This window comes from Kryptolebias marmoratus, linkage group LG5 (assembly GCF_001649575.2).
Source record: "Kryptolebias marmoratus isolate JLee-2015 linkage group LG5, ASM164957v2, whole genome shotgun sequence".
In the NCBI taxonomy this organism is placed as follows: Eukaryota; Metazoa; Chordata; class Actinopteri; order Cyprinodontiformes; family Rivulidae; genus Kryptolebias; species Kryptolebias marmoratus.
The window spans coordinates 7,000,907-7,026,363 of NC_051434.1; the positions used below are offsets into that span (position 1 = coordinate 7,000,907).

The following is a 25,457-nucleotide window of genomic DNA, read 5'->3' on the forward strand; positions in this document are numbered from 1 at the left end:
ACGTTTTGATATATGAACGGTTGAAATAGCTGAAAAATTGTGGAAGGAGATAGGTGCCAAAAAACGTACGGAATAGTTAAAGAATAATAGATAATAATAGATAATAGATAATAAAGAGAAACAGGAAAACAATGGTGTGAATGCTTAAAAGCATTCACACAATAATAATAGATAATAAAGAGAAACAGGAAAACAATGGTGTGAATGCTTAAAAGCATTCACACAATTACTAGTAGGTTGTTCGGGGTAGGGGCTGTTTTAACAGTAGCTTCTTCGACCACATCCGAGTCTGAAATCACGTGTCCTCTTTGCGTCGCTTTGAACAACTTTTAATAAACCACATTACAGCTTTAAAGCATTAAAGCTTAGTCACTACTCGTAAAATATTTACTTAATGTAATGTTTCCTATTTACACACACCTTACCTTTCAGATGTTTGTTTCCTTCTTCTTCGCCTAACGCTCAGCGGTCCAATAACTCATAAAAAAGGCTCACCGCTGCCCCCACGTGTTCGCTGAGTGTAATTACACCCTGCGCATTCCCAGAGCGCATTGACTCTGCCCAAATTTATTTATGGAAACAAAAATAAAAAGCTTTTTTAAATACTTTCTCAAAAGTTGCAGTGGTATGATGTAAAACTTATAAAATGTTTAACTACTCCACCTGAATACGCTTCTTGTTCCCTCAGTAGAATATTTAAGTACAGGTGTTTTGGCAGAAGGTCTTTATATGTTATGAATATATCTTTATTAGTAGACATTTAACATCCTATTTATTTCATTTAACTGCCTAATATGCTTTGGGGTGAAAAAATCCATAATGGAGACCCACTGGGTGGGAAACATGTTTTAGAGCAAGAAGTGAATGTTTATTGTCCAAACTGGATAAAAATAGAGCAAAATTGTGTGTAAAAAAAACACAAGATTCTCTAAATTTGCATTCCAGCATACTTTCAGTTGTATTTTTTTTCCAAATCACAACCCTTCAACTAAACTGAAATATTGTACATTTACATAATAACAACATACTATAATAAAGATGTTTAAACCAAGTTTAGCTGATCTTGTTCAATAAATTATAAATTATGCCTTTCTTATTATTTTAATTCAACCTGAAGCTTGCCAAATCTTTATCTCATATTTTATTTAATCCACACCATCTTAAATAGTCAATATTTGTGTGTGCTTGGGGACCAAAGCCCGGTCCTAATACAGTGTCATATCTTTTTGTGGGTCGGGGGTCAGGTTTAGGTAGGTTATGTACCTACTAGTAATGGTTAAAGTTAGGGTTAGGCTACGGAAATTAATAGAAGTGAATACGATATCCCAATAAGGATAGAAACACAAGCAAGGATATTTAATTGTACGACAGTTTCAGATTTATCCATTACCAGGAGAGCGAGACAGCAGATAACACAAACATCAACGTGAGGTAAAGTTGTATAAGAAACTATTTTTTAATGAAAATATCTGGAAATGAGGTGATTACAAATGACGGAGGCTAATTTACAGTACAGTAAAAATGCCAAACAAAACAATGCAACAAAAAAAAAAAAAAAAACCATCACACGCTGTAAATAACCGCATTTAAAAACGGGGTAATACTGAAAAACAAAACCGTTGGAGAAATGCTAAAAAGACAAAAAATAAAATGTCGCAGACCATCGGGTGCATATAAAAAGGAACAAACAAATTTTGCCACTTGACCCAAATAAAAACAATAACAATCACAACAAATTATTCTCTATGAGCACAAAAATATTAACTTATGTTAACTATCACTACAAAGTAATTAGCTTTAAGCATCAGTGGAAAATGATGTAACACTTTTATTCTTTATATAAACAATACAATGAAAAGTCCACTCAGTTTTTTAAACTCCTCAGTTTTATATCAAGTAGCCTAAATGAGAATTTAAAGTTTGAAGGCCTTCACTTTAAGTATAAGTACATGCATGTTGCTTTGATGGGCTTGAATGTAAAAAGGAAGAAAAAGATAATAAAGTGAACTTTCCTGCTAATTTACCCATCTGAACGTTCGGCGATGTTAAAAACCAGCTCAGAGTTTAACTCATTCCAACAGACTGCATTTAGATCATGCTTTTTTCTCGTCTTGTTGACCGCTCAGCTTTCATTTGGACATCCAAACGAGACTTTAATAATTCAATAAATCACAGCTCTTATTCCTACACACACACGGAACGTGAAAATGTGACATTCTGTTTCTTGTTCGGGGAAAACACTAGGCTAGTGAAGGCAAAATAAAGAAATTAAATCCCTTCAGCCGTATGTTTCAGCAGCGCCCAGTTGGAAAGGAAGATGGTTAGTTTACGTGATGCAGAACCGAAACGTATAAACCAGATCCTCACACAGAATGTACGTTAAAAGTTAAGCAGTTTTTTTGTTTTTTGCTGTACATTGAGCTGTGATGAGACCCGTCGGGTGTCAGAGTTACAGGAAAGGAAAGAGGCGCCGCCCAATGTGACGCTCCGGTTCTGTGAGCTGCTGAAGAGTCAGGCTGGGACGTTACAGATCCTAATGGAAAGCAGGCGCAGATCGGAGGAAACCAACCTCAGCGTTAACTGACCGATTAACCATACGATCGGTCGTTTCGGTCAGCCGGCAGAGCTGCGTCACGGGCTTTGGTTCAAACTAAAGTTCATTAGAGGATTCGTGGGCGGACCCTTACGTCGCTACAGTAAAGAAAAGGTTCCTAGAGAACCTTAAAATACAAAATAAAAAGGAAGTAACATTTGTCTTATTGTCTCTGGTTCTACTCATCTTTCCTGAGCGCAACACCTGAAGAGACCAACAGAGACACCCGCTCAGGAAGTCTCAAACATTTCAGGTAAATTTCCAGAAAATCAGCAGGAAGTTTAGCTGGGAAACTTTGGAAACATCCCAAACCGGAAACTTTTTGAGGAACTGGACATTGGGGTATTTAAATCCCAGATTTATACCCAGAAATTCCCATTGACTCCCATGGGAATAAAACCAGCTGGTCTTTTTTTATTATTTTACACTGAAAATAAAATGTTTTCACTTCTTTAAATAAAATACTTTAGTATTTTAACCATTTTGTGTTAGGTTATATTTCTGCATTTTATCAGGTACGATTCAGAAGCAAGAATTTCAGTCATGATGTTCTATTGTTACCATTTGAATCTTTCCTCAGTTTGCATTAAAGAGCCAGAACACACACAGACCAGACGCAGCAACAGAGATATTGTTGAACGCTGATGGGAATTCAACAAAAACCAAAAGAGAGACATTAATGACCCCTCCTATCAGAGTATTGGACCTTTAGCATCAAGTTCAGGAGCTACTCTTTGTTTTGTTAAAAAACTATCTGATCAGAAAGCCCAACTTGATTATAATTAGGGAGGTTTTCCCCTGCAGGCAGCCCAGCTGGTTTCAGGTCAGGATTATAAGAACTGACTGGAGAATCTGTTTGACAGTTCAGTTTAATTCATGTTGAATTCATCACTGAGTACATCTGTACAATTAACAGAAGTAAAGCTGAGAAAACAAAAAAGAAAAAGTACAGAGTTAGGTTAGAACATGTTCGGAAAGTTATGCATGAGAAGCTTCGGTTTTTTTTTTTTTCTTTTCACAGATATAAAAAAAAAAAAAAAAGGGACATTTTATTTGGGCTGAAATGTTTGTTTTTTTAATTATCATTATTTGCACCCAAATAATCTTCGGGACATTACTACACACTATTTATTTACTTATACATTTCTACAACCCTTTTACTATTTACCTTCGTCTAGGAATTAATCAGAGTCGGAATCATCCTTGGCGTCTTCCCGTCCTTTCAGTCCCCAAAATTTGGCAATGTGCTCCAGTCGCATCGAGCCTCGGAAAATCCACTCCCTTCGATGATTTTCCTGAGCGGCAGGGAAACAAAATGAGCAGAAAAGCAACGGCAAAGTGGAAACACACAGACCCTACAATCACGACGGAGGCGAATTCACAAATACGAGTTACTTCTAGACCCGTTAGAGGTCAGGAATCTGAACTGGTGGATTCCTGAGAGAATAATAATACAGAATAATGAGTTTATCATGTTCTGGAAGTAAAACAAACTGTACCCTGATGGTGTCTGATGGCCAAGGATTAGATTCATCTTCAGGAAACTCTGCTTTCTAGTTTTCATGTTGCTTAAAAGTATTGTTTTCTCAAATAAATGGGCTGGCAGGTTTACATATATATGGTGGTGGTGGCCATCTTGGTTTTTGATTTTCAATAGCGACCTTACTTATGTCTACATGCAGCCACACACCAGAATGGAAGTCGGTACCTGACTTATATTTCAACTTATCCAGCTCACAAGATTAACTGAACGAGCGGACGGTATTTACAGAAGTCCCCTCTTCGAGGACAACTAAACCCGAACAAAGCCATCGTAACGACGTTTCCAACATTTGCATAATAAATATGCAGCCTTGTCTGTTCTTTTATTGCTAATTTTGTACACAACTGCAAAAACAAAGTTAAAAAAATGAGATACTAACCTGAAATACAACCTGTATCAAGCTGGAGTCGACTGCCTGTACCTCACACATCTGCTGGACTCCATTTAATTCTACATTAAAAGTTTGTCCGATCCTGTACTTGTTTAAACGAGGGTACGGCCAATCATCCTTGAGGTAGAGTCTCATAAAACACTTGTGGGGGCCGCCGGGAACGTCGTCTAGAACATCCTCCACTGTTGGAGAAAAGAAATAAATAAAAACAATAGATGTGTTCAGTAAAACGGAAACAAACAGCATCTCAGTGGAATACTGTGGGCTGTAGTTCATCGATTTATGAACCCACAAACTAAAGAAAACTTACTTTAAAGCACCTTATTCATTTCTACTGTTCACAATTAAACCCTTTTGGTAAAAAGCATACAGCATCTCCTTTTGCTGCTTTGCTTAAAACTGGACAACATCTTGAAAAGTCAGAGGTGGGGAAACAATATTCCTACAGACGATATTTAAACGTGTGCAAAGGTCACTGGTTCAAAACCAGCTTCTATAATAAACTCTATAAACACTGCTTCGTTTACATTGTTTTTAAAGAAAAGGTTTTGAGTCTGAGTGTAAACTTACACGGTCTGCAGACCAGGTGAAATAAAGGCAACCCTACATAGACTGGGGTGTGGTCGTCCATGAATACCAGGAACCTGGAAAAGTCAGAAACAAGTTCACATCAAACCAAACCTTTAATTAAAAGCAGGACAACGCTTCTGCTGGTCCAACGTTCAGCAAGTCACCTGAACTGGTTTCTCCTGCTGGGCAGCTCGGACAAAACGCCGGGTCGGAAGCGGAACTTGTTGTTCTGGCACCGCACCACCACCCGGGTGCCGATGAACAGCTGCTCCACCTTCGGCCTGGTGTCATACGCGATGTGGTGTCCGGACACGAGGCACGTCCCCTTATCTTCAAACCTAACTTTGTACTTCAGCCGCCCGTCGTCTGCGGAGGACAAGAAGTCCGAGATTAAACCGATAATCCCCATCGTATTCTTCCTCACTACATCCATCCATCTCTGGAGTCTTCCTCTTTTCCTCCCCCGTGGCAGAGAGCTCCGACAGCAACACCTTCTCATTTAAACAACTAGAGCCTGAACTCCTCTTTGACCCGGTAAAAGAACAAATAGTTACATCCTCTGCCTTGTTTGGAAATCTTCACAAGACAATCACTTTTAAGGATAATGAAGAAATAATGCAACAGAAATTAATCTAATAAAGGCTGAGAAAGCTAAAGAGTAAACATCTGACTCAATAAACCCATGACCTTTTTGTTTTCAGTCTACCAAGCAGTGATTTTTCTTACCCTTCGTAATTATGTCCTCTATTTTCCCCCGCTGCCACCTCATTGGTCGTCTTCTGGCAATGACCATCATGTCCACTTTGATTTCCTCCTCGGGCAGGTTAGGGCGATTACTTGCAGTTTCATGAGAGCAATGAGGAAAAACTGTTGGCACATTCGGAGTTATTTGCTGCGCCAGTGGAGTGAAAAGGACCAAACGCGTTTTATAAAACATTTTCTGTTTCAAATGTTGGCTTTTGATGGCCTTACCGTGATTATTGTTACTGGTTGAAGGTTCTGACGACAGCCTCGCCGCGTCACTTTTTGTGGATTTTGAGTATTTGTCTTTATTGTTTAGGACCGAAAAATCCGAGTCACTGGAATCCTCTTCCGATTCCCACGGCATGTCCGAGTCCGAGCTGCTGAGCGTTTCATCTTCGCTGTAGAACTGCGGAGGGGTTGGTGGCCGCAGAGCGCTGATCTTATACTCAGGCAATCTGGTCAAAACCACCACTGCTTTTTTACATAAATTAAGATCTGTTATTATGTCAATGTTTTTTAGACAACAGCCGTTTTCCCACTTTGGCGCCTTGCTGGGCGTCCCGTGCGTGGAGGAAACGGAGTTGCAGGGAGATTCAGACATATTTTCTGCAAAGGAAAAAAAAGATAATTTTATGTTTTTGACTTGCAAGAAACTGAAACACAGTAAAAGTTTATGTGCTGGAGCAGCAACAATTTAACAAATCTGTTTCATTTAACTGTAAACGGTTCCGAATCACTTTTAGAGCCAGTCAGTGACCCAGTTTCTTCCCGTTAAAGAAACATATTTGTGGATTTGAACCTTGCCAGTGTTCGTTTTCAACACAACGCCAATTTTCACTGACCGTCATCTTCTCTTTCTTCATCGGGATCAGTCTTCCTCTTCTTTTCCATCCTCCTGGAGGACATCTGAAGCTCCATCGTCCTCATCTCCAAGTCATCCATAGCCACTGCAAGGACACAACTTTTAAAACAAGGCAGCTGACGGGAAAACATTTGAAATTAATCTATTTGTACGTCCTTGTGTACCATAACGGAGCCGCTCATGTTTATGTGCTCTCGTAGATAACATCTCAGTCTGCTTTCACACGCTCCTCAGAAACATCCCGTTCTGCCTGAGTGAACCTAAACGCACCTGTGATAAATTAACTGGCTCTTATTTGGCCACGTGACCCAGCTGCGAGTCTATCAATCACCCTTAAAGAATCACTTTTTTTCCTGTCATTACAGCTCAATTTTTGCCTATTTCCTCCTCAGAACTGATGCTTGTACATTTTATTTCATGGTAGTTGTGTTTCAGCCTCTGAGCGTTAGTGCTTTTGGAGACGTTGGCTCTGAAACACAGCGTAAATAAAACATTATGGATCAATGAAACTTTATGTACAAGTTGCATCAGTTAAATGACAACTTTCAGTCAAGCTGGACTCCTCTCTCCCCCCCTTTAAATTAACATACCGTACAATAAAACAGCAATGTTTTATAAACATTACATCAGTGAGCATTAGTGATTTTCAGGCATTCACAAGTAAATCTGGTGCATAATTAGAAGACAGCTTTCTTTCTAACGGAGTACCATTAAGCAGAGGGTGAGGAGTTCTTCATTCAATCTTGTCCTAAGTAGGTAAAACACAGGTAAAATGGGGACACTTGATCAACCTAAAGAATCACTTCTTTCTTCTGAATAAGACCTCGGCTGTTTGGTAGAGTGTTTTAAGTCAGAAACATAAATAAAGCACTTGTCAGTGGTCCTCGAGGGCCACTATCCTGCATGTTTTACTTGTTTCTCTGCTCCAACACAGATGATTCAAATGGTTTAATTACCTCCTCACCAAATCATCAAGTTCTCCAGGAGCATGGCAACAAGTCATCCATTTAAACCAGGTGTTTTAAAGCAAGAACAGGTCTAAAACCTGCAGGAGAGCGGTCCCAGTAACACCCCTGGTCTAAAACATGCAGATGAGTGGACCCAGGGTTAGAGACCTTCAAGTTGCACCTTTGAGTCATTTTTCTCACTTAAAAACAAACAAATAAACAACAGCAACAAAAAAAACATGGCTGCTTTTGCATAAAGGCAAGGAGATTTTGTTTGGAACTGACCTACAGATGAATACCTGCTGCAATGCTGACTTTAAGTCCAACCCAAAAGGTTTTAGCGAACAGAAAAAAAACAAATATTGTTGTTTTATATTTGCAGTATGTCCCACCCATGTCATCTCAAACAATGACCCATAAGGTAAAACATTCTAGCACAGGAAGTTTGAACTTGGCTAATTGTGTTTATGCACACAGCAGACAGCTAAAGCAGATAATATTCCGGATATTTAATGAAAATTTTGACTAATATAATGCTCAGTAGGCAGATATTGACACGTTCGACTGTACGTCAAGTTGTAGATTTAGATCGTTCGCACAAAAACAAAACAAAAACACAACAAACCGACGCGTTAGCATCTGCAACTTCAGAGGAGTGCCAAAAGCACAATAACCGGACCAGAACCCCGAACTTACCCGTCATTGGGTTGTATTTATCCGCCTCGACAGGACAAAAGACGCCACAAATGTGTTTGTTTGTTGTTTTTTTTTTGTCGAAAAAAAAAAAATATTTCCGGGGTAATGCAGCCGTGATAGCTAGCTAGCTAGCGAGCTAGCTACGAGAGGCTAGCTCCACTAGCCTAAACGCTATCCCCGGTTACACACAAAAAAAGGGGGTCGAAAAGGTGAAATAATAAACAGTTGTGTGGATTATAAGCCTCGCGAAAATAGCAAAGCTGCACTTCCTTATCTTCCTCCTGTTCCTATGGTTTTATGACGGCTGAAAAACCCATGCACCGGTGCTACACTGCCGCTACCTGGCAATAGATGGAGACACCCAGGAAAACAAGACAATCTGCAATTCAGCCCATTGAGACTTTATTGAACTGGACAAAAAAAAAAAAAAAAATTTATTCGTGTCTTTGATGAGTAAGTCAGTGTTCTTTTATAAAACAATCAGAAAAATACACATTTTCATTTAATAATGGATGTTGCAGCATGCTTTGTCTGGGTGCAGAAATGTGCAACATTTTGTGAAAAAGATAAACTATAGTAATATTTGTTGCACATTTAGAGGTGGGCATATATGCTGGAAAAATAGTAACAGAGGCAACTTTATTGGAACTCCCTTTTAAAGCTGTTTTTTTGGGGGGAAGAGGATATAGGCTTTTAATCAAGAGTCCCATTGGACAGGTTGACGTTTGCGGATTCATCCTTTTTCTTTATCCACCTTTTCCACGCAGGGATCTGTGTCCGTCTTTTGGAGGAGACCAACACAGGCCGCTGGTCCATCGATGTTCATGTTCTCACCCCCAACCTAGTTACAAGTTAGTTACCATTTAATCTGACATGCATGTTTTTGGACAGAGTACCGAGCAAACTCCACACAAAAAGACCCCAGTGCCGTGTTCGGAACCTGCCACCATGCTGTGAGGCGAAAGCTCAAAGCCCACGTTTGCAGGTGACATTGCAGATGTGTAGTGAGAGTAGGGAGCAAGTGGAAGAGAGCTCGGAGAGGTGGGAGGTCTGCTCTGCAGAAGGAAGACAGAGTCCATGTGCGTGAATGTATTTATGAGCTCTTCAAAAGGGATTTAGGACAAAACTTTCTTAGAGGTTAGTTGTGATGTTTGTTTTTTCCTCGATATCTGCTAGTGCCTTCTACTTCCTGCGCTATAAACATTCCAGCTGGCATAATTTATAAATACTTTTCATGCACCAATAAGAGAACATTTTCATGTCTCTGCAGATTCTTTTTGGACCGATAATTCACTCCTCCCCCCCCCCCCTTCCTGTCTCAGGTGATCTGCTCCTCCTGGTAGGTGGAGGTGGAGATCGAGCCGTAAGGGTCCACAACAGTCTGAGCGCAACGAACGACCGTGACCAGGAGGAAGAAGCACAGCAGGAAGAGGAAGAAGAGAGCAAAACCGAGGTCCACGTCCACCTCGAGGCGCGGCACGGGGTGAGAAGGCTGGTCCATGTGGGCAACGCCGACTGCCGAGCCTTCGGTAAATGTTTACTCTTCGTCACTTCAGGAAGGTGTGGAGCAGAGATGATGGGTGCCACTTAGGTGAAAGGAATGTAAATAAAGAGAAACAGATAAACGTGATTAAACAGACAGAGGACTTCTGAATATACAGCTAGGTGTAGTCTTGAAAACTTCACAAAAACTTATTTTAATTAAACTAAATCGCATTCTGTAAAATATCAGACCAAAACACCATTTATTAGTGTCAGATAATAAAGTATTACTGAATTGAAGTCAAATGAAGACATTTAGGATTATTTTTTACACCTTGTTAATAAAAATGTGTAAAACGTGGATTAATAGCAGATCATCTGAACACTTTGCTTAGAGAAAAATGGCACAAATACAGCACTTAAAAACACTGCAACTGAGGGTTTTATTGTTGCTTTGTAGAAGTAATATCAGGAACACATTTTGAGACAAAAAAAAAACTTGTGTTGTGCTTAAAATATCAACACAAAACTCATTAACTGCAGGCTAAAAATAAGATGCGGTTTAAAAAAAGCATCCCTGATGATCTGAGTCTTGATATAAAGATGGTGAAACAGCCACAGCTCTGAAAGTGGAAGGTTTCATTCACAGGAAATTGAAAAAAAAAAAAGCTGAGTTATTATTTATGATGCATAAATAACTTACGAGTTTAGAGAGTGTGGAAAACTTCTTGTGTGCAAAGAACAAAGGCTTAAAAGTAATCTTAAAATTCACGAACTCATTTAACAGCATTTCACTTGAGTAGGGAAACTAAACCGCGATCTGATGAACTCAAATGCGAAACAGTTTGTGAAAAATCACGGATATTCGATAAAGACGGGGTCACAGCTCCATGATGCCAGATGAGAACGGCAGTTTGTGGCGAATCTGTGTGAAGATATCGACACAGGCCGACATCTTCGTGTTTCAGAGGAAAAAAAAACAAAAAAAAACAACCAGCCAGATGATGTCTTTCAGGGAAAGTCTTGCAGTTTTCAGCAAACCGAACCACATTCTGCACGAATTAAAAGGAAAGCGTTCCAAGTGCTTTCAGTTACCTCCTAAAACCGTTTAGTAAAATGCAACAAAATGCATCTCAAACATCTGTGCACATGAAATTATTCACTTTTAAAGCTGAAACAGACAAGAGCAAATTGGCATTCCCCCCCCTATTCTAAACATCATCCAGAACAAAGTTTCAATGTTTTGCAACATAAAACCAAAAATTCAGTCTTTTTAAATACAATGTAGTGTATATCAGACTAAAATAAAATAATAATGTTCACAGTATCCTGGAAAGCCTAGCTGTGGCACCTTTCATGGGCGAGTGTTAATAATGCTCTTTTCAGGTTTAACCAAACAGGAACATAAGGATCAGCTCTACAGAAATATGTAAAATACTAACTCTGGAAACATAAAAACACAACTCACCATTTGTCCAAAGACGCCATCAGTGACTGCCTGCTTTTTGTTGTCGAATCACCTGCCCAAAACCTTTAAAAAAGCTCCAATAGCATCTCTGCCTCAGGTTCCTGCAGGGTTCCTTATTAAACAGGTCACACAAGACTGTCATCGGTTACCAAAGACCTCACCGTCCTCCCTTTGCAATATCATTACAGGAAAAATGATCAGCCCGCAAATTAGCTCCCACTCTGAAAAGACACGCACGCAAGGTACACAAGCACGCACTTACACCTTGCGACCTCCCCCTGGGGTGTAAAGCCTTTATTAATACTTAAGCAGGAATTGAATATCGGTCTACATGGTTCACAAGTGGATCAAACACCCCCCTGCTATTGTTCTCCTGTCAGGAGAGCTTCGCTGCCGGCAGCAGCTAAACTTCACGCCACCCCGCTCGGGCGCCGGAGGCAACGCCGAGGTTAGTCCTCTCACAAGAAGGGAAGAAGGCGGTGGCAGACGTGACGGAGCGGAGGCAAAGATTTAAGAAACCGAAGCACAACTGGGCGCCCAAGGAGCGGGTGGGGGGAAGGAAAATTCAGACATTTGGAGCCAGAGAAACAGGAGACGCTTTGGCAATTAAATTGCGGAGCCAGATGCAGGAGGCTGGGTGGAAATTGACCCCGCTGCTTTAAAATGGAGATTGTTGCGTCGAGGCTGCCAGCGGCAGGAACAGCGTGGAGGATAAAGTGCAGAGCGGGACGGTAAAGTGATCCTGCTCTATATGCAATTAGGCAAGGAGGGCTGGAAGACAGTGGGCCAAAAAACACTGCAAGGGAGGGTGAGAGGAAGAAGAGAGTCGAGGAGAAATCGGCTCGTTTTAAAAGTTGCAAAACAAACATTTGATGGATAAAAAATGTCAGGACGGCATCGCGTGATCTCGTACAGGCCCCCTCCGTGGTGCCTTCAGGTCTACTCTGCACCACCGGGACCAATTAGTTTCACTCCACCTCCTCAAGGATCCTGAAGTGCTGCCATGTTTTGTTTTCTACACAGAAAGGACAGCAAGACCTCGGCCTGACTAATAAAAGTGGACGTCGAAGGGAAGGAGGGCGATAAAATCCCCCCCCTCCAAAAAAAAAAGAAAACGTGAGGAGGATGAGGCAGGACGACGGACAAAAACGACAAGAATGAAAAGAGCTGCAAGAGAAATGCAGACTGGAAGAGAGAAGAACATTTGGTAACACTTTATAGTTTTGTTGAGCGGAGGATTTGGATTTTTTTAAGAGCACAACTTTAGAAAGAGCAAAGAAAGAAATCCACAGACGTGACCTTGAGGAGAAATCAACTGTTTAGCTCCTTTGTTTAAAGATTTTAGGGGAAAAAACAAATCAACTGAAACCCTTTTTACTTGTTTTTTTTTTTTTACCAGAAATTTACAGATACCGTACGATGACACAACCTGAAGTTATTGACTGTCTCTTTTTTAATCTGCGTCCAGATAACACATCATAAATGCACCTAAAGAGAAGTCATTAACAATGTTTTCTTTTGTCCAGAACCAAACGGGAGGCGGGGCACGAAATCAAACATTTTAAGAGCACGCACGTGTGAACACTTTACAGCCATGTGACATCAGACCCTATTCAGAACGTTTAAAATCAAAATGTTACTTCCAAAAATAAAAGAAAAAATAGAAGTTAGGCAAAAGTCTTTATCATTATTAGCCACAGTTTTACAGCGCAGCAACAAACAACAGAAGTAAAACCCAGGAAAGTGTTGAATTATCGGTACAAAGAGATGATTTTTGCTTGTTTTCTTTTAATCCGTGGCTGAAATGACGATGCCAACGATAAGCCGATAAAAAAATGTAAACAATATTTTGGCATTTCGATTTTTACTGAAGCCTTCCACTCCACTTTTGTTTTAAACAAGTTACGTTTAAAGAGAAACAAAAAATAATAATTACTTATGATTTAAATTATATATATATTTCTTGAGCAAATCAAATCATATTTGTTTGAATCAAACATCAACTAAAATTTAAGGGATTTTCAGTCAGCGCTGATACTTTTAAAGAACCATAAAGTGCATCTAAACTGTAAAACTAAAACATGTTTTAGACTCCTCCGGCCCATAAGGAATGAACAACAACCGGTTGGTTTGATTCACGACACAAACTGATCCCAAATTTAAACCAAGGATTGGACTAAAAGATAAATAAAATCATACAACTAAAAAATATTCAACAAAACAAAATTTTTTAAAAAACAATCTCTGCACTCTGCTTCCTGGAAGATGAATTTTTAAAGGCAAATCTCCACAGAAGGCACGTTTCAGTACACGTGGCAGACGTAGCACCTTCTCTCGCACTGTTAAAATATTATTTACCACCAATTATTTTGCTTTAAATCCCAACTGAAGTGCAAATGCCTAACTGGAAAAGGACCAGAGTGCCACAGCAGCAGCTGAGACACAGAATGAGACTCTGGATATCGTGGGATGGATTTATGGTCCGTGGGAACATTCACACTTAAGTGCTCATCACAATGTCTCTGACATCAGTGCAGTTATTAAGAGCAAAAATAAGTCAAGTTTTGTCTTTTAATGTTTAGAGCGTTAACCAGGCGCAGGAGGGGAGGAACCCGTCCCGATCGCAGAACTTCCTGGAAACAGTTCCAGTAAGAGACCTAACAAACGGGCAGGTTTGGACTTGTGGCAAAGCGGCTTAACGACACAAAACTCTCAGCAGAGAGCAAGAGGAAGAGCCGCTCTGCTGCTGAGCTGAAAAGCGGGTCATTGTGGCTCGACAATGATCCTCTTTTCCCGTTTTATGTAGCGTAATCCACAAAGAAAAAAAATAAAGAAAATCTATGCTGAGAGTGAATCTGAGTGTGTTCTGCCTGCTGCATCAGTCCATCTTATTGAGGTGGTTGTTGTTCAGGAGAATGCGACTTTTCTGCACATGTCCGTTTCTCCACCTCTCTCTTCGCTCACAACCATCCTCCTCCTCCTCCTCTTCGGTCTCCGTCTCCTCCTTGTCGCTGCGTTCGTCTTCAACGATCCCCTGTCAACGCAAAAAAAAAAAAGAGAACAAGTACAAACGTGTGCAGTGGGTGATCTGAGGCGATTGTGTTACATTAATAATAATAATAATAAAAAACGGTGTTTCGTACGTTTCCTGGCAGGAATTTGACGGCTATGCGTAAGATGAGCACCGTCCAGAAGACGTGCAGCGCCAACAGTACGAAGAGCAGCCCGTTGAAGAAGCAGAGGCCGAAGAAGGGGCGGATGATGGTCAGCGGGTACACGAACGTGGCGTGGATGATCCTGGACAAGGCAGAACAGAGACGCCACTCAGAACCACCTACTGTCCCCTTCAGCAGCACATTAATTTTCTTTACTGGCAAATAACAGAAGTATGTCTGGAAACGTCATAAAGTATCTGCAGAATAAAACACGTAGAGCTGCACACTTCAGTCCCTAACTTTAAAGATAAAAACTACAACTGTACTGGGTTATTAAGCTGAACTCCGGTTCGGATGACATCCAGACATCCCACGGACGCTTCCCTCTCGTGATGAATGAACTCGTCTGTTCTGAGCAGCTGCTGCAGCGACAGAGAATGGAGCTCTTATGCCCACTCGTTTCTCCGAGTAACTTGGACAATAAGGACAAGGCTTCTTTCCTACACTTGGTTCGTCGTCAACAAATGCCAGGAGATTATCAAAACGTAGCGTGTGCGAGTCTCTGAGCAGCTCCTGGACTTTCCTCGGCCTTCACACAACCCTTTACCTGGTTAGACCTCCGCACACTTGGTGCCATTTCAACCCTTTATACATCAAAACCTTCAGCTGGGAAACGTTTGCTACGACTTTTAGTTTTTGTTTTTTTAGTTATTTAACTTTACAATATTTCCCCATAAAAACACGTTGAGATTTTCTTCAGTTCGTTGAAAACATCGATCCGTTTGAAATCTGCTTCAGCACAGCTGCTCTATTTTTGTCTTCTTACGCTCCATTTAGCTTTTAGCTAATGTTTTGCTGTTTTTAGGTTTTGCTACTCTTCTGCTTAATTTACCTTCTTGCCAGCGTTCCACTAATTATAGATTTTTGAATTTATGATTTTGCTTGTTTTAGCCGTTAGGTACCGTTTTGCTAATTTTAGTTTTTATCTATTGTTTTGCACGTTATAGCTTTTTCTGTTTTAGCTTTTCACTGTTCGCCCTGCTTTAGCTCGCCCTCAGCCCTCCTTTAGCTCGCCCTCGGCCCCACTTTAGCTTGCCCTCGGCCCTCCTTTAGCTCACCCTCGGCCCTCCTTCAGCTCACCCTCGGCCCTCCTTCAGCTCACCCTCGGCCCTCCTTCAGCTCGCCCTCGGCCCTCCTTCAGCTCGCCCTCGGCCCTGCTTTAGCTCGCCCTCGGCCCCGCTTTAGCTCGCCCTCGGCACGCTTCAGCTCGCCCTCGGCCCTGCTTTAGCTCGCCCTCTGCCCCACTTTAGCTCGCCCTCGGCCCTCCTTCAGCTCGCCCTCGGCCCCACTTTAGCTCGCCCTCGGCCCCCCTATAGCTCGCCCTCGGCCCCCCTATAGCTCGCCCTCGGCCCCCCTATAGCTCGCCCTCGGCCCCCCTATAGCTCGCCCTCGGCCCTCCTTTAGTTCGCCCTCAGCACGCTTTAGCTTCAACCATTCAGTTACGACTTCTTCAACAAGCCGTTCAGCATTCAAACTGCATTTAATTAAGTTTTAATTTTGATTTCTGATTTAAATCCTTGCTAAACCTGCATTTTTCTAAAACTTCCCACCGTGTCATTTTTCAACTTCAGTACAAATTAAATACGCAAACAAAACTGTGCTTTTAGCCAAGTCGTCCAAATAAAGCTAACCACCAGCTGATCATTTCTGTGTTCTTATCAAACGTTTGTCGGCGGTCCGGTGAGAGTTTGATGCAATAACGGATTTTTACCAGAAAGGGAAAATGACGAGGCGGGTGATGATGAAGACTGCAGCAAACGTAGAGAAGATGAAGTTGCAGGTTCTTTTCCAGCCTGCGTAGTTGAACATTTTGGCTAACTGCAATTAAAAACACAAGAGAAAAGATTAAGTTGGCAACAGCTACTTAGCTCAACTAAAGACAGGCAGGGAGCTGCAATAACGCAAACTACAGTGTGATAATAGTTCTCAGATTTGTCTTTTTTTGTCTCACAAACAGTTAATTGGAGACTAATTGATCGGCTACACCAGGGGTCTTCAATCCTGGTCCTGGAGAGCCACTATCCTGCATGTTTTACTTGTTTCTCTGCTCCAACACACCTGATTCAGTGGTTAAATCACCTCTTCATGTTCTGCAGAAGCCTGTTAATCACCCATTGATTCAAATCAGGTGTGTTGGAGCAGAGAAACAAGGAAAACATGCAGGATGGTGGCCCTCCAGGACCAGGATTGGACACCCCTGGGCTACACTCCTATATTTATCTGTGCAAAGTCAGTGTTACAGTAAAATCCTGCAGTAAAAGTATTCACTGCAGAAAAACATCATTTCTAACAGTCTTATCTTTTCCACCAGGGCACCCGTCATACCTCCATCAGATGGTCCGAGGCGTCGTGCACCAGCATGATCAGCGTCCCGCTGCGGGTGTAGTTCAACAGCCAGGAGAAGGAGATGAGGAGGATGGTGGCCACGTGGTGAACTATCTGCTCTTTGAAGTCCTTCACAGACAGAAACAGAAACAGCTCGGACACCCATTGATCAGGCAGTGAAGATCGGTCACTAATCAACAGAGCCCTGCCCGGGGTTCAACAAATGATTTACTCTTTGGATCGAAGCAGATTACGTAGCCTCGGTGCTACAAAAAGCTAAATCTAATTAAGGAATGCTTATCGCCCGCCACCTTTCATGCCAGAGTTTTAAACTGAGACATCTCATGTTGAGGAATGACTGAGTTATAGTCCTTTCTGTCATATTCGAGCCACATTTTAGCTCAATATCTGTAAATGAACAGTTACGGCCTTTTATTTCCTGTCTGCCAAGATTGATTAGCTGTGGGGGCCATCTCAAACGGGGTGACTCAAAAAGTTAATCAGTTGTTCGACGTACATCCAGCGATCACTTCCTGGGAGTTTCAATAAAAGTTTAACAGGGAAATCAATACACGAACCTCAAACTTTGCCAGTGCAAGAAAACAAATCCTTTTCTTTTTAAAATGGCACTTAGTAATGCAATTTATTTTGATGGGACGATTCTGATGTTGTTGTTTTTTTAATAATAAAAGGAAAACGCGGTTTGCCGTACCTTCCGTTTGACATCTGATGCCACGCTACAAACAAGTGAGACATAGAAGCCCAACTCGATCCTGTAGTACCAGAACTGTGACGGCAACAGAGGCTGGAAAAAAAAGAGGAAAGATTTAAGGAAAACACCAGCATAAACACAGCCTATTGGACACAAAGGAAAATATTCTGATACGTAATTCGTTACCATTTTTGGGTAGCTGTCCCACATTTTCTCCATATTATAAAACCATGGTTTCTGCAAGGAGATAAATTGTTTTTAATCGTCACAAATAAGCCGTAAAACACAGAAAACTGCCTTTATATGACTGAAACACCGTGGATACAGCTTACATTTTCTGTACAGTTAAGGTGGAAAGTTCACATACAGCATCATCACTGACAGGATTAAAACTGCAAATTTAAATATTTCTCCAAACTGCTTCTTCTCTAGAGCGACTTAACTTAAATCGACACCAAAGTGTTAAAACCTGATTATTTTTAGACTTCTTTGAACCCCTTGGACTTTCATCCTTTAATTCCGAGTGAGTCAAGCCCCTGAGTACAGTTAATAAAGTTTTTACAAAGAAACTAACAGCTGCAGTACATCATAATCGCTTACAAAAAATTAGATTAACCAAAGCAAATATTTATGTAGGTAGGTTTATGCAAGTGTATGTCACTTCTGACCACAAAACAAACATGCAGCAAGCAATTATTTTAGGGTTTCTTTAAATTAAAAGTTCAATTAGATCACTGTTTATACAATATTTTATAGTAATAGTGTACTCACATCAATGAGGACTGCCAGGCCAGCAAAGAAAGCAAAAAAGTAAAACATAAACCTCCAGCTGTAAGAAAACACAACCATCTCAGAAAGAAACAAAACTAAACACTGTAGGAAACTTTGATTTGATAAAACACAAAACTGAAATCATTCCACCTGAAAAAACAATATTTAAATAATTGCAAAAAGCTTATGGGTTTAAAATATGAAAGGAAATTAAAAACAATAATCTGTTGTCTTCATATTGTCACATTGCCACCGCCCTGAAATCCTGTCTGTTTTTGAAAGAAACGTCGAAATTTAAAACGCAGAGTATTCCTCGAAGGATGCGTATCACGAGAGAGTTTTAATTCAAGATGGCCGCCACAGCCACATCAGATATGTTTGTGCTCGGGCGACGTGTCGAGGAGGACTCTCAGCTACGACCACACCAAGTTTAAGCTCAATGTCGGTAAAAATTCGCAGAGCTGCAGCCGTTTTTGTGATCGCTAATGTCGCTTCGCTGAAGGCGGCCATCTTGAATGGGACTGAGAACAAAAGCTAATCAATACTAGATGTCCCTGCATTGATTACTCTGTCAGAGTTCAGGTCACAAGATATTTTGCTAACAGTACAGACAAACAAACACAAGCAAACTCCTTACTGCTCCGCCCCCGGGCGATAATTGATCGGATGTCTGGCCTCAGATCACACCTACCTTGCTTCCTGGAACTTTTTGAGCTTGCTGGGCCGGTCCTGGTTCCTCCTCTGTCTGAACCACCTCTGGACCTGTCGCACTGAACAACCCGTCTGTCTACTTAAGTCTTCTATGGCGCTCTAACAACAACAATAAAAGAAAAGGCGGAACAATGAGGCATGTATTTAAAGGCTGACGTCTTGAAATTAGCCTCGTCCTCGGCGTACTACAGACTCAGGAAAAACAACAACAACAACACAAAAAGAAAAAGACCTCAAACGAGAGAATTTCCAGTTCAAAACGTAAAAAGATGTTAAGTTGTGTTTGCAGCGCACCTGTGCAGGATGCCTGGATTTGTTGCAGAAATGGGCCTGCAGGATGGGGTTAAAAGGAGCCTCAACCTGAGGTTTGTCTTTCACTCCCAGCTTACAGGCCACAGGAAGTCCTACTGTCCTAGAAAGTGAACAAACACACCGTTTGTAACTATTATGCAAATAAGACGGGTAATCATAGACTGAAACACAAAACGACTCACTGTTCAAATATTTGTCTTAGGACTAGGAAACAGACAGCGATGGGTATGGTGGGCCACAGGTCCCCTGTTCTGGGGACGTCCTCCATGTCATCCCAGCTGTAACCTTCAGGGAACCAGATCCAGTCAGCCCATATCAGCTCACTCAACCGAGATAACATCCTGCAGACAGAACAGGAAGGAGACAATCAAAGCAGGCAAAGAAACGAAAAAAAAAAAAGAACTGAGCCATGACGATATCCTGAGAGGAAGAAGATTGGGGGCCGAAACGGCAGCATTTGTTCCATTTTCAGCTGGTTTGGTTCGCGTTCACACTGCACAGAGTCAAACCCTTTGAGCGACCTGCCCCTTGCGTTCACATTCAAACCGCGCCAGAGTTCACTTCAGGTTTTTAGGCGGACCAGAGCTCGCTTTTGGTCCGCATCAGAGTTTGATTGCGCGTTCCCATCTCCCCAAACAAACCGGACTTTCTAGGCAAACAAACTAGAGTTCGATTCAAGCTGTGAACGCACCCTCAGCATGAATCTAAATCCTGACCACCTCCTCCTGCAGAGAAAAGAGATCCAAAGCAGGAGTGTCCGATCCTGGCGCTGGTAGGGCTGCCATGCTGCAGGCTGGAGTTGTTTCTCTGCTCTTCAGGTTCTGCAGAAGCCCGTTAATCAGTCAGTCCGTCAAATCAGAGAGAGATCTAAAACGTGCAGCAGAGACGGTCCTCCAGGACCAGGACTGGACACTGCTGTCCTGAAAGAAGGAGCCAGGGCTCCGTAATACCCTCCAACGTTTCATCATCTTCATTCACGTCACTGCTCCTGGGTTTATTTACTCAAGAATGCTGGAAAAGAATCTACATCTGACAGATGGTGATGATGATGATGATGATTTCCAGCTGCTGAAAGGTGAAGGTGGACATTAATGTTTTTTTTTCCTCCTTGTGTCCGAATGTCTGTCTGTTACCAAAATAACTCATGAACTACCAGACAGGTTTAATTGAAACTTGCAGGAAGTAATCGCTGGATGAACATCTCCCACTGACTAACTTTCGGGGGCCAACCCAATTCAAGATGGCCGCCGAAGCAAAACCCAAATTTTAGGCAATTTTACGGATTTCAAGCTAAAATTTGCTCTGGTTGTAGCTGACGGTCGTTCGCAGCACTTACTCTGAGGACCAGTCATTGCATAAGATCTTTGCTTTAAACTTCAGCACCTAAACTGTTAAGAGTCTATCCTGTTTGTCTGTTAGCAAAATATCTCATGAACCACTGGACGGATTTTAACCGAACCTTCGGAGCGTAATCGTTGGATGTACTTCTACAGCTGATTAACTTTTGGAGACAATCCAATTCAAGATGGCCACCACAGCTAATCGGCATTAGCCAACACAAAAATGACTATAACTCAGTAAGTTTTGCAAATGTTGAGCTAAAATTTGAAATGCTGGCAGCTGAAAGTCAATGACCCCATCTCGTGATGATATCAGTCTAAAACTCTGGCATGAAAGGCAGCAGACGCAATGTGATTTTTTTTTAATTAATAATCTTGTATCTCTGGACACAATGTTCAGAGGTCATCTGAATTATTGAATTCCTCCTCCAGCTGATTATATTGTTTAGACTACAGTCAATGTGTGATAGATCTGATACGGAGTTCTGAAGGTTCAGTGGTGTTGGTTCTCAGAAACACAATAACTGGATATCTGAACCGTTCTCCTCCATATCTGCACCCCGTCCATTCATCCTCTCACCGCGTCTTTTTTCCTACAGCCGACAGAGATACAGCCGACAAATAAAAAAAAACAGCTCTGACCTACATACAAAAAAACAGCTCGCACAAAAGGTGTACGTCAGTGATGCAAGTAATGTTTCGCTCACAATGTGGCAATTTCACAAAATCGTCAGCCACTGTCAACATCATCCAACAAAACAAAATATTACCTCAGCTGATATCTGCAGACGTCCTCCTGAATCGGGACATGCAGGAAGTTTAAATAATAAAAAAAAAAACATCTTGTGCTCTCGGGTCATGTTTTGGGAATGACTCTCAGCTACTTCCACACAAAACTGCGCCTCGAGAGCAACACACCAATGATTATTTCCTGAAAAAACCCGTTATCACCCGCCTTCGCCAGCAGTAAAGAGAAAGATCAGAGGAGTTGGCAACGTTGCCTTGAAAATCCTCTGCGGCGTCAATCCAGCGTTCCTGAAAATCCAGCTCGTCTTCCAAACATTAGTCCTCGTGATGGCCTTGGATGTGATCACACTGGTTGTTTTAAAATTTACAGATAATTTAATCCCTCTATGAACACGTTTCCTTCAGACAGAGCATTAACAGAAGGAAAAAATCCACTTTTTCCTGTTCAGATTTTGTAAACTCTTCTTGAAGCTACAAACGCCAATTCTTCTGGTCCCGATACACCTTTAAAAAATGAATAAATCACTCCAAGGAAGTCAGTGAAACTCCGGACAGACCTGAGTTAATGAACGACTCCTCAGAAAATTTAATTACCATTTTGTTTCAGAGGAGCCAGAATTTATTATGTTTTTTTTTTTTAATAGAATTGAACAATAACTCCACAGGCTTTAAAGGTCTTTTACTATTACTTTTTGAACATTAACTACTTTTATTAAAAAAAGCTGTTTTCATTCCAGTTCATAAGACATAAACCTGAAAACAGAGGACAAAATAAAAAGTGGCGGGTCTGAAGAACAATCTAACAAATAAAACGTATAGAAAGAAGAAGAAAAAAAAAATCCAGTTTTCAGCCAATGGCTTTTTGACAATGACCTTGATGCTACAAAAAAAATTAAAAACATCCTTTATATGTTTTTTTTGGTATTTTCATAAATGCAAATAAAGAAACGGGAAAAACTTTGTGTCTGTTATAACAAAATGCCTCAACTTAAAATTTAAATTAGACAAAACACTGGTTCTACATTAATTTGCTGTATTTAGTATGAAAAAAAGCATCTAATGTCCAAAGAAACCCCTAAAACTTCCAGAAAAGCCTGAAGAACTGATTAAGACATATTTTTTTTAATTACAAAACATATACATATAAATATATAAACAGTGAAGATGAAAATGAGGTAATCTGTTCTTGAATTAATGAACAGGATGGGATTTAATTTGAAAGTTTTACAGATTGACCAACTTCAGGGAGTGGCTGAGTGCGCATGCGCGAAGCAGCAGGGCGCGTCGTTGCCAGCGTTGCGAGATTTACGATAATTATTGCATTTGCGCGATAGTTTTAGGGTGCAAGTAAAACCCCAAATATACGGTAGTTTCGGCACTTTGGTGAAAGCCCACTGCCCCAGTCAGCTGGCAGAGAAGGCAGACCCTCACTGATAGTTTGGGTCGAAACAAGGTAACTTTGACGCGACGGTACGAGAAATCGTCATTTCCTATCTGGCAACCCCGAACGGCGAAGCAGCCATTCGAGCTCCGCGTTTCTGCTCCTATTGTTTCTCTCAGAAAGTTGCTTAACAATGAAAACAAACAACTTTACGCGTTTCTTTAAGGGGCAGCTCGTTTAAAATGCATTTACCCGAGTAAAAACAGATAACCTGCTTTGTTTTTTGACGGAAAAAACGTTGCGACACGACGAACATCTTCTCCTCCCAGATCCACTTATAATTAGACACCTTAAAAGATTTCACCAAATCTTAATTAAAGATATTTGCGCTTCTGGACGGACTCCCAGCAACATAAACCATAATAAAAGTTAAATGTTAACCTGTTATAAGCGCATTTGGCGTCTCAGAACACCCAAAACACAAAAACAAATGTTTGTTTTGAGGGTGTCGGCAAAGTCTGAGAGGTAAAAGGAGCATACATCCTTATTTATGCGGAGGAGTCATCTCCTGGAGAGGGCTTTAATCTGACACATGTTCACACACATGCAGGCTCACCTTTCTGATGCAGCTGCGAGGATTTCATCAAGATCTTCAGCCCTCTAAAAAACAACAACAAAAAAGACGCCCCAAACTTATTTCAAGCTCCTCCTGTCCTCCCACAGCAGGCTCAGCTCGCTGGAAATAAAAATAAATTTAAATTAAATGCGAGGAAACTGAGTTTGTTTTATTCCAGCAAGTTCGTCCCTCCTGCTGCAGATGGACTGGAAAGTTCAAGTGAGAGTGTTTTTTTTTCTTTCTGTCTTTCTCATGATTGGAAAGTTGAACAAGAAAGATTAGCAGGAGGGCAGGTCGTTTACGGTGACGTCATGTATGATGTGCGGATGATGCCTCACGCCTTCATAGACTAAAAACATGAGTTTGGATCATCACAAAGAAAAAGGGATAAAGAGCTAACTTCAGACATTAAATCTCGCCCCTTTTTAACTCCAGTTTAATTAGTAGGACCATAAATATAAAATGCATTAATAAAGTTAATTGTTTTATTAAGATTTGCTTCAGACGAGTCGCCCCCTGCTGGCCACTTGAAAGACTGCAGGTAATAAATAAATAAGAGCTGAAGCTAAAAGCGTAAATTAAATAATAATGTTTACATCGTTTCCTTTAAACAAACTTCAGCAATTTGAGCCTGAAGTAGAAAAGGACAGTGAAATAATTTCACATAAAATAAATGTCTGCGTTTTTTTCGTATCAGATCGTGTTTTTCTTGCTTCAGACCAGAATTTTTGTTCTGTTTTATGATTCTAAAACTATTAAAATAGAAACCTACAAAGGCTTTTTAAAAATTATATTTAATATTTTGTTTTTTAAGTGCTTCAGAGGTGCTACAAAATACACGTGTGTTGTACTTCTCTGCAGCTCCAGAGATCCTCATATGACAGCACAGCTCCTCCCTGCCTTTTTCTAAAGACACAGAAACATAATTAAAGTCTAAAACTCTTTAATGGGGAAATGAAACGTGCTTTATAGCTAACATGAATCAAAAGAAAGTCATAAAAGTGACCAATCCGAAGTGTGACGTGTCCTGAGCCAAACAAGACAGGAAGTAGTAAATCCAGACAGTGTGGGGGTGAAATGGTTCAGTTTGTTGGATTTAATCGTGTAAATTGACCCAAACCTCCACCAGCTGAGTCGTTCTCCAGCTTCTCCAAGGACAAGAAGGTCGGATGGATGTGGTTCGTTCAGCTCCAAAGTCTGGAGACTGACTGTGGAGTTAACGTTCTGAAGAGGACCGCCTGAATCTAAACCTTCAACTGAAGAATCAGCGCCTGTCGGACCGGCGTCCGGATGTTCAACTCCTCGCAGACTGGCTGACGTCACGGTAAAGTTTGGGGGTTCCTCTGGTGAAACGTGGGGCTCCAGTTCCCGACAGAATCACTCCAGACCAAAAAAAAAACCAAACATGTTTTCAAAGCGGTCCTTCCTTCTTCTTCTGCTTCCATTTCCCCTGATAAACACTGACAGTAACCTCCTCAGCGTCCTACAGCCACAGCTGGCCCCGCCTCCTTCTACGCCACCAACCAAGGAGGTGACTCCGCCCACAATCAGCCCACAGAACCTCTAAAAACAAGTCATTAACGTTTGAAATCAGAGGAACGGACCACTGGAGGGTTTTAAGATGGTGTTTAACTAAAAGAAAACCATGAAAACTCATTATGTTTATATTTTATTTATATTCCTCTTTAAACAGATGGTGGTGACGGATTTCCCTGCCTAACCCTGGCACTAACCACCCGTCATATAGTTGAGGCTCATCAGAACCCAAACCAGAACCTCTGAGGCTGACAGACTGTGAGCCCCCACAGGTCAGTCAAAAATCTCTGGATTCAGAGTCACCAGAGATCATACAGAAGTTACAAACAGCAGCAAACATAATAAAATTATCATTTAGCCCAACTTTAAACAGTCAAAATAAAACACTGATCAAACTTTTAGGACAGAAGAGTTCAGACTTTTTTTTTCTAAATTGAACTTTATTTTCTTTTAAAGACATATGTTTTAAAACAGCAATTGTAGAGAATAAATAAA

At 41.1% G+C, this 25,457-nt stretch overlaps 2 protein-coding genes across 6 annotated transcripts in view; both read right to left on the reverse strand.

The window, feature by feature from the left end:
* Positions 1-8,700, reverse strand: part of LOC108242055 (histone-lysine N-methyltransferase SETDB1-B) — a 13,790-nt gene extending 5,090 nt beyond the window's left edge. For 2 of the 5 annotated variants that reach the window (XM_037975615.1, XM_037975616.1), the window contains exons 1-8: positions 6,868-7,322; positions 6,684-6,788; positions 6,070-6,447; positions 5,824-5,964; positions 5,262-5,463; positions 5,098-5,171; positions 4,516-4,709; positions 3,762-3,888 (exon numbers count right to left, since the gene is read on the reverse strand). In XM_037975615.1, the coding sequence (XP_037831543.1) occupies positions 3,775-3,888; positions 4,516-4,709; positions 5,098-5,171; positions 5,262-5,463; positions 5,824-5,964; positions 6,070-6,447; positions 6,684-6,788; positions 6,868-6,910 (1,251 nt within the window). In that variant the 5' untranslated portion in view covers positions 6,911-7,322 and the 3' untranslated portion in view covers positions 3,762-3,774. Of the gene's footprint in view, positions 1-1,568; positions 3,889-4,515; positions 4,710-5,097; positions 5,172-5,261; positions 5,464-5,823; positions 5,965-6,069; positions 6,448-6,683; positions 6,789-6,867; positions 7,323-8,346 lie in introns of those variants that run through there. The other 3 variants (XM_017426656.3, XM_017426665.3, XM_017426646.3) reach the window with 3 other exon arrangements.
* A 3,954-nt stretch (positions 8,701-12,654) lies between these two features.
* Positions 12,655-23,690, reverse strand: cers2a (ceramide synthase 2a). Its single transcript, XM_017419788.3, has 11 exons — positions 23,427-23,690; positions 19,525-19,683; positions 19,325-19,442; positions 19,011-19,129; positions 18,320-18,377; positions 17,735-17,785; positions 17,549-17,641; positions 16,837-16,965; positions 16,223-16,329; positions 14,440-14,593; positions 12,655-14,330 (listed from the first exon to the last, which is right to left on the reverse strand). Exons 2-11 carry the CDS (start codon positions 19,680-19,682, stop codon positions 14,175-14,177), a joined length of 1,143 nt encoding a protein of 380 aa, XP_017275277.1. The 5' UTR covers position 19,683; positions 23,427-23,690; the 3' UTR covers positions 12,655-14,174.
* Between the last annotated feature and the right edge of the window lie 1,767 nt (positions 23,691-25,457).

Excerpts from the sequence above, each read along its gene's own strand:
- cers2a (XM_017419788.3), bottom strand. The coding sequence starts at position 19,682 with ATGTTATCTCGGTTGAGTGAGCTGATATGGGCTGACTGGATCTGGTTC. Across the intron at positions 19,130-19,324 it reads AATCCAGGCATCCTGCACAG|AGCGCCATAGAAGACTTAAG; the intron begins GTGCGCTGCAAA and ends TGTTGTTGTTAG. Across the intron at positions 14,594-16,222 it reads CTCGTCATTTTCCCTTTCTG|GATCATCCACGCCACGTTCG; the intron begins GTAAAAATCCGT and ends TGCCTTGTCCAG.